This window comes from Macrosteles quadrilineatus, unplaced genomic scaffold (genome assembly GCF_028750875.1).
Source record: "Macrosteles quadrilineatus isolate MER2022 unplaced genomic scaffold, UCM_ALF_1.0 Scaffold_1__1_contigs__length_201487025, whole genome shotgun sequence".
In the NCBI taxonomy this organism is placed as follows: domain Eukaryota; kingdom Metazoa; phylum Arthropoda; class Insecta; order Hemiptera; family Cicadellidae; genus Macrosteles; species Macrosteles quadrilineatus.
The window spans coordinates 141,741,366-141,751,131 of record NW_026542594.1 but is presented as its reverse complement, the minus strand read 5'-3'; the positions used below and the strand labels follow the sequence as shown (position 1 = coordinate 141,751,131).

Here is a 9,766-nt window from a genome sequence, read left to right as displayed (position 1 = left end):
TTAGCATTTTTTTTAAATTCTTTTAGGACATTGTTCAGAAAATGCCTTTTCATGCCCACATTATTTTAAATACGTTTACGACGGGGCAGGTTGGTGAGGGGTTTGGGAGGGGGAGGAGAGATCTGTCAAAAAAGCATAGACAAAAAGAATAAAGGCACCCCTTTCTCAGTCATTAGCCACTGGTCTATAATTTGTATCCAGTATGATAATTTTGTATGATCAGATGTTCAATGTGTTTACGATTGAGTGAATATTTGACTTGTTTATTTTAAAGTTTAACATTTTAGGTTACTTAGGTTAGAAATGCTACGGTTCTACTTTAAAAGAATATTAATTGTTCTTTTTACCATTACAATCCTAATATTTGCATGCATTTATTTATTTGCATGTAATATTTCTGTGAAACACACAGCTATAAATCATGTAATGCCATTTCCTGTAAATCGATCAAAATATATATTTAAATCTTCGAAATGCAAAATTTTAAATCTAAACCCGTTTGACATATCGATTATTAAATTCGTCCAGAAGAGCGAGCGGTCTGTGTGCGCGGTCCACCCTCCATTGACTACAGTCACCTTTAATTCCTCCACTGAAAAGCACGTCCTGGAAGTGAATAAATCTGCCATTCAATACTACACAAATTCATCTCGTATTCAGTGTTGTGTAAAGAGGTTGAAAGAAGACATTTTGAGACTTTTCTTCAGTCCCTGTCGACTGTTCCATAACGTTTTTGAGATGGATTCAGAAAGCCAGTTCATTTTTGTTTTTTGTCTCGACGATAATAAAACGATTGTATACCAAAACATGCACGCAGGGGTGGTAAAGGTAGATAGGTTTACTGAAGATAGAAAGAGGGATCCGAACAGTTTAAATGTCATATTATTAGGAATAGATTCGATGTCCAGGTTAAATTTTTACCGAACTATGCCAAAAACAGTATCCTACCTTCATACTCATGGCTGGGTCGAAATGAAAGGGTACAACAAAGTCGCTGATAATACATTGCCTAACATGATGGCTTTTCTGTCAGGTCTCCCATTAAATATCTTAAGAAGATCACAAACACTCGATTTCGACAACATGCCTTTCATCTGGAAAGAGTTCTCCAAAGCTGGGTATGTGACAGCCTACGCAGAGGATCAACCCTTGGTGTCTACGTTCCATTGTCACCTCAACGGCTTCAAGCGCCTCCCCACTGATCACTACTTTAGAGACTACATATACGTTGGCGAGATGTTGCTCATGGGCAGAGGAAGGCCTCCAGGCTGCATTGGATACAAACTGGCTTCTGAACACCTGTTTGACTACTTGGTAGACTTTGTAACAGTTTACAAAAAAGATCCATTTTTCGGGTTGTTTTGGTTGAATCAAATTAGCCACAACGACTTAAACCGCGCGTCCGGAGAGGACGACACTGTGTTACAGCTGATGTCTAGGTTGGTGGAGACAGGAGTGATGAACACGACAATGGTCGCACTGCTCAGCGACCACGGGTTGAGAGTGGGGGACTTCAGGAGAAGTATTCACGGTTGGTACGAAGACCGCTTGCCATTACTATTCATCTCTGTACCAGAATGGTACAAAACTCAAAACGAAGTTCATTTTTCCAGCTTGCTGTTAAACTCCGGCAGGTTGACATCGCCCTACGACCTGTACCTGACTATGAAGTACGTGTTGTATGGCAGGAGGTCCACAGTCGCCGCTGGCTGCAAGTCATGTTTTAGTCTGTTTTCCCCGGTACCAGCCGACAGGTCCTGCGCTGAGGCAGGCATCTCCTCCCACTGGTGCACGTGTTTCCCAACATTCGATGTTCCACACGACCCGTCCTTGGCTCTCAGTGTCGTAGACGCTATCAACGGAAAATTGACTCTCGATCCAGATATAAACCCTCTTTTCCGATGTGCTGAGCTTAAGCTAAAGAAAGTAATGTACGTCAGAAGAAAATGTGGACTAATCTTTAGAGAACTTGTAGTCGGAGTTGCAACTGAGCCTGGCGGAGCTGAGTTTGAGGCTACAGTGACTGAGATGGACAGTGGCGTGACGGTTGAGGACTCAATCAGTAGACTGAACAGCTACGGCAACGAGAGCAGCTGCGCGTACAACCCCACGACAAAACTGTTCTGTCACTGTCAGTCTAGACACCCAGAAACCGTGAAATCAGATACTGTCAACCTAGAGACCCATACACTGTGAGCCTAGACACCCATAATGTGTGAACCCAGACACTTAGATAATGGGAATCCAAATAATGTGAACCTAGACAACCAGAAACTGTGAACCCACAAGTGAGCGATAGATAGATAGAGATAGATTGTTGTTGTTGTGTGTGATAGATTGTTGAGTGTGCATCAAGACCCGTAGAAACCGTGAACTTCGGTGAAAATTTCATTCCGTGAACTACTCGGATACAGTCGGTGCTAATGAGCGCTAGGGGTTACTTGCGGACGAAAAAGGTACCTCGCATAGATATTTTCTTATAACATACATTATTGTCATGATATGAGAAGTATTATAATAAAAAACCTAGTATTATAACACTTTTACTGTCTAATTATATTTTCTACATTTCTTAGATTCTGATGACATATGACGTCAGTAAACCTTACGTGGTCTCACAGTCATAGTTTCGTCGTCAAGGAAATACGGTTTTTGTTGTTAATTTTAAGCTGGATTTGTTATCTTACCTTAAGATCGTGATTCAATGTAACAAAATATTAGCTTACTCAGTTTACACCACGAATATGCATTAGTTTGTCATATATTTATGCAAAAAGATCTTACTTTAAAAGAAAGAAAATCACTGCTCGGGTATTTTTGTAACATAACGTGAGACTACTGAAATTAATCAAAGAGAGAATACTATTCCCGCTGTACCTCTTTTCACCCAAACTTCTGAATTCCATGATTTAACTTAATTTGACAGTAGTACAGTCAATTCTCCAGTAATTTTATTGATGCACTTTTAAGACTTCTTAAAATGTATTTTTGTGCCATAGTGTTCTCTGATGCGAACATTTAAACATTTTTTTATTCTGCTTTTGATCATTTCTGCCAAATAGCGCTGGTAATCCTAGAACGAGATTTGATAATTTTTCTAATAACCTTCAATGACCTAAGCAATTACAGGTTTACAGTATCTGTGAAGTTAACTCTAATGTACACAAAGGCAAGTGACGTTTCTCATATCTCTAGAAAAAGACATGCTTCCAGATTGGTAATAATTTCCTACATGAAAAATCCTAAATTCCGTTGATCGCTTCAACCTCTATCACTCGTTTACAACAAAATTAAGCTCGGACAATACCAACAACCAACACTGATAACAAGGAAACATCTGAGGCCACTGGGGCAGAGCCCTATTGGAATTTCTTGAAAACGCTCGTCATTGAACATCATCTTAAGCTCTGGAACTTAAGTGGGACCTACATACCAATTCTTTAGTTGTTACAGTACTATTTGAAGTTTTTGAGATAAAGTGATCAATGAGTAAGTCGGCGAGGAGTGGTATTTGTCTTTTGTACGTATAGTAGATAAATATATAGATATATAAAGATAGATTTGGATATAGGTATATTATCCATGGTATTTTTATCTAACAATGAGGAGTTTTATTGGGTTTTTAAATTAGATAATTATTGATGTTGTTTAAAATGGTACCAGTTGAGGTCATTTTAGGATCATAACCTGGTAATTCCAGCATAGAACATCATTACTTGTTGGTTAATTTGATTTGGTTCTTTGTTGATAAAACAACGTTCATAGTAAGCTAACTTTACTGCACGCAGTGGCCCGCTGTTTGGATTACCCGTAACTATGAACTTAGTAAATGTGATAAAAGTGTCAGAATCAAACAGCTAGAGCTATAACAATCCAAATTGAGGGTCTCAGTCAAGTTGTGCCAAACTCACAACCGTTACTCAATTAAGCCTGCAGTTGTAGTCGGTTTTAGTGCAATGCAACATTCAATCCTTCAATCTTCAATTTTCGTTTCCGTCTCTTATTTCCTCGTCTTTTTTTCTTTTAAACTTTAACAAAATAAGCCAACATTTCTTAAACACTTTTAGTAATATAAACACTTCCAGTCTTCACCAACTAAAACATACACGAAAAACTATATTTATGATGTTTCATTCTAAACATAAAGGAAATATAAATATTTTTTTCAATTATTGCCGTTTATAATTACTGCAGAATCGAGGTGAAGGGTCAATTCAGTACCTTGAGTTTAATTTGGTTTAATTTAAGTAAAAGTAAGCGTAAAAAAGGTTTTAAGGCTATCGCCTGACCAAAGTAGTTTTACAAGTGTTAATAGCAAGTGCTATTGTAGCTGTTCTAAAAGTACAAATTTAAATGTCGGTGTATTGAACGACACTTTACATAGTTATCCAGATCATAATATTTTTAGTATCATGACCCACTAACACCCTTGTTCAAACGTGATATTCCGTACAGACTTTACCCACACCTCTCTTTGTGGAGATCGTTGGTGGCGTGGGAGGGGAGAGGGTAGAGGTCAACTGTCAGTGGTCAGAGATATCAACACCTCAACCTCAACGTTATGCTGTGCCAACCGATATGTGTCAAAACATTGCTCCAGTCAGCTGCACCACAGAGCGCAGACCAGGCACTTTATCATACGATCTTTGTCGTGATACTACAAAGAATATAATATCTTTACAAAAAGTTGGCTGCAGCTGGTCCATATACATGAGACGTCTACTTCATATCTAATAGTCAATGATAATATTCAACTTCTAGTATGAATTGTACTAGATTTATAAATTTCTGTCAGCCCGCTACACACGGCCAATGCGGTGTGTTCACATCGAACTGACCATGTATGAGCAAAATTGATGTTAGCTCACATCCAAAAATTGTACTTACTCAACTTACTCAACTTACAATGGTGTTGTTGAAAGGCCAAGCTTAAAACTAGAGACATATGCGTGTTATTCACTGATTCAGACCAGACCCCAATTATGTGTACAAGAATGAGGTTACAAACCTACTATCCAGAATTTCAACTTGTCCAAATAAGCGTGAAAAAATCATCAACACTGTTTAAGCATTGCTGCATCAGACACTTTTCTAAGCTCTTCTTAAATTTAGGATAGGATACAGAACTGGAACTGAAAGCTGTTTAAAGAGACCTATACAGTACTTCTATACGTATATCTAGCGCATACGTATACGATAGGAAGATTTTTGGAATCTTACTCAGTCCAACAAAATCTTTGTCATTCATGTACTTATTGAGTGTTGTGTGCGTGCCTGTAACACTTGAGACTGAAAGTTTGGAGGTTTTGTTTGATAAAAAGTAAATGAGTGCAATATGTTCAGACATGCAAGGTAGTGTCATCAAAGTCCTTGTCTGTGGTATATTCCCAAACCGTGACGGTTGAGACCGGGTGACCAAGAGAAGCCTGTAAGTAGCCCAGTCCGCGACAGTCCCGGTTCCGACGCTCTGATTCCTCCAGTAACCGCCCAATCACCCATCACATCCATCGATGTCCTCATTTAACATTGCAATGTCACTTGACTGGTGAAACGCTGTCACATTGTTCTCGGCCAATGAAAGAGAATAATAATCTAAGTCGGTTAAGAAGCACGTGAGTATGATATTAGTAATTTTCATACAGCCCAAGGTACAATACAAACAAAAATCAAACAATCCCAACCAAAAATTACTTTTATGTTGCTTTGATACTGGAAATATATATATTGCTACAGTGTGGCACCACCTGGGACCACTGTGACTCTAGGAATTGCTGAGTCTTCCACCATTGATCTAAGTAGGATGTTGAGCTCTTCCACCCAGAAGGTGCAGATTGTATTTAACTTTTATTGTATATTGAGTCAAATAATTACTGTAGTTAGTAAAATAGGGGTCCCATGATCAATGGCATGGTTTTAACATGTTAAGACTAGTAAATAATATTAATAAACACAGAGATTAGTACAGTGTTGAGGTTGTAAGTTAATGTCGTATTTTCATCAATTGTTATTCAATGTTGTATTTTCCTATTCAATTACAATAATTTCACATGACGCAGTGTAGCGTGCCGGGAGGTAGTTATACTGTACTTGTACATGAGCAACTACAGGACAAAATATCAACATTTCTTAGCACTATAACATTTCAGATAGTTTTTACATAGGTTGTAGTAGAAGGGATATATTGCTAGTGTATACAACAAAAATGAGTATAACTATTATACAGATTATACAGAAGTATTGTAAATTCTTCATCTACTTTATCCTTCTTGGATTTTTACTTTGAAAAATGCCTTTTTTGGTAGATAAACATTAGGCTAGTGAAGAAGAGGAATCATTACGTATTGATAATAGTTCCCCTTAATGAGCTGGTTACACTGCTATACGTTGCACTTGAAAACTGTTTCAGCACGTCACAAAATCTCATCATTGACTTTTTACGACTGTGTATAATCGAAACCCACCTTTTTGTCAAGAATTTCTTAATTAGTATTGAATTTTGTTTGTTGATATCATATTGCTAACGTAATCGATTTTAGAGAACGGTTTGGTGACAATTATGTATACAAATCACATACAAATTCTTAGAACAAATCCAACAAGAAGAACTGTTTGTTTTGAAGAAGGTTGGTTAAATATATTATTCAATTAGGTTGATGACGGTTGATCAGACGGATGATCCAAAATAATGAAATACATATCCTACATGTAAAAAAATATGTATCCAACATAACAAATGTTAATGCTGCATTTAACCAAACAAATAAATAACCATTAAATAAATAATGATCTAGATTGTGAAAGAAAAAAATGATATTTCAGACTTTCGGACACGAACGACGAATATATCATACTCAAGGCAAGACACTAGTCGTGTAAGTACGATATTCGTTCTGTATATAAGGTGTTCTCTTTAAACTGCCATTTCCTAGATACCGTACTCCTAAACTTTCGGCCAGGTGGATTTTCAACCATGAGGCAGGTTAGCATTAATACACCTGAGTATCTGTGTTGACATCCTTGTGGCGTTGTAGAAGTTTAAAAAATATTATTATTTCAGCGACCCTTAAACTAATCCCTCATCCCTGTGCTAAAGTGTAGTCTCTATGCAGAAATAGTATCAGCAAGATCATTGCTTTTATGTCACCGCATTCATAATTACCATTGTATATCTAATTTAAAAATTGTAAAACTTGAATTTCATGTACAATACTGGCTAACCAATACATTGAGCAATTTCATGTTGCTCAAGCGTCTATTTTCATGTGTCTTGTGATGATTTGATAGATTAATAGTTTCCGATCGTACTTATGGTATCGTCGGATATATGAATTGGTACAACGCAATTCTTAAAAATATACACTGACATTTTGTACAATACTGCATCAGATGTTCATGACTTGCGGAATTTTGTGTAATAAAATATCTATGAAAACTCTTGGTATTGTTTTCGCTTTTATCGATTCTAGCTTTGATAATTCCACTTTAATTAAAATATATAAAACGGGACGTGGTTGCCGTTAGTGGTGCACCACATCGCCATATGTTCACCCTGTCACATCCACTATCATATTCACCATACTGTGCCACCATGTATGTATTGTCTACCACTGTGATTATGTAATCACAGTGGCATTCTACTATCGACGCAATAAATGCTGCATCAATCTTACTTTTGAATAATCGCCGAGGGTAAAACCAAAACTAACATGTATGCTGATCCGTCGGACCAATTTTACAAATATGGTGTTGCACTTTAAAAAAACACTATCAAAAGTAGGAGGATCGTAGTGTATACGATTGCAGCATACGTCGACAGTTTGTTATATCGAAACAAAAGCATAAAACATATATGATTTGGATAATATGTGTGTAGACCAAATACTATTTGAATAGCGATGAGTATGAAGAGAAGACGGATGGATTCCTTCGCTGAGTTAGTAAAGAGCCTCACGCCATGCTGCGCTGCGCCACTGTCATAACTTGATATCTGGTCGTAAGTTTGCTCGGTGCAATAATGCTCCAGATAAAATATCATCAGAGTTCAACCTCAAAGTCAGGTGGTCTACGAATATTATATAAATTACGGGAAAATATTAGGGAAAGGGTTTGACTTAGACATACGTTTTTCGTACTCTGGATATTGACAGTTAATATTAACTGTAAAATGATATCTGAAAAGTGTTTGTTTCTAGAATGATGTTTAGAGCCAGTTAACAGTGTTAATTAACAAATCGCCATAGCTTGTATCGCGGTTTTTCAATAACATACTTTATCTAAAGCAAGATCAATTTATTCGTTACTAGTAATTTTGTTTATTATTATATAGGGTGAGTCTTCTAAGCTGTCCTAAACAGTTTACAGACGAACGGCTTGACATACAGAGATGAAACAAAACTTTTCCCCACTAATTCATACCCAAGGAACAACGTAAAAATATTTTTACCATTTTTAAAATACAGGGTGTTCAAGAAACTGGGGGTCATGGGTTCGAATCTCAGAGTTTTCAAATGTAAACGTATGTCATATTATGCATCATTTTAAAGCTCTAGACTAGACAAACAATTTAGTGAAAACAGAACTCATTTATCTTTGTCCCTTTCAAAGTGGCGGCCATTTTTATAGAAAATATTGATACTTACACAATACCCTGTATCTTGAAAACCACTAAACTTATTTTCGTTCTGTTTGAAAATTCTTAATCCTCGTAGGTTCAGCTTTAATTTGATATACAACAAGTCAACATTTTAAAAACTAAATATTTTTTCTATGATTTTAATTTTAAGTTGGTACCTAGCCTTGTAAATAAAAATTTTTAAATGGCAACATTATGTAAAATTGTGTATAATTTTTAAGGTCTTGTAAAACAAACAACTTTTGAATTTAAACCTACCGTCTATCTTTGGTCGTTTTCTAGTAATTAACCAAAAACTCCAATTGCCCATATAAAACCCATGTTAAACGTGCAGTACTGAAGATTGGTGGATGCAGATACACTATTCCCATGATACTGTGTGATTTTCAAGATACAGGATATTCTGTAGGTATCAATATTTTATATAAAAATGGCCGCCATTTTGAAACGGACAAAGATAAATGAGTTCTGTTTTCACTAAACTGTTTGTCTAGTCTAGAGCTTTAAAATGATGCATAATATGACATACGTTTACATTTGAAAACTCTGAGATTCGAACCCATGACCCCCAGTTTCTTGAACACCATGTATTTTAAAAATGGTAAAAATATTTTTACGTTGTTCCTTGGGTATGAATTAGTGGGGAAAAGTTTTGTTTCATCTCTGTATGTCAAGCCGTTCGTCTGTAATCTGTTTAGGGCAGCTTAGAAGATTCACCCTGTATAATGACACACAAAACTATTTTGTTCATAGGTCTAATTAACAAATTAAGGCTAGTGAAGGATAGGTATGGAAATGCAACTCGCTGAACCAATAATGCATGACGATAAATAATTTCTAACCTTGACATAGTTAGTCATCGATTAAAACACTGAATAAAACAGTGTACTTGTGTGCACATACAACAATATAAAACGCACGTCAATGTAACATGTAACTAACTGGATAGTGGTATCATTCATAATCAAAAGAGACAGCGCACATACCTATTATCTATGTGTAAAGTGAATATGCAAAAGAACATATTATTTGATCTATAAACGACTATTTTACAACTTTTACTATAATATATGAAAATATCTACAGTATTACAGTTGCCTTTTTGGGAACTGAAGTAGATATCCTATATATATG

General features: G+C 36.3%; 1 protein-coding gene across 1 annotated transcript; it reads left to right on the top strand.

The window, feature by feature from the left end:
* The first annotated feature begins 426 nt into the window (after positions 1-426).
* LOC128982936 (uncharacterized) lies at positions 427-2,350 on the top strand. Its single transcript, XM_054402021.1, has one exon. The coding sequence runs from the start codon at positions 427-429 to the stop codon at positions 2,194-2,196; it is 1,770 nt and encodes a 589-aa protein (XP_054257996.1). The 3' UTR covers positions 2,197-2,350.
* The last annotated feature ends 7,416 nt before the right edge of the window (positions 2,351-9,766 follow it).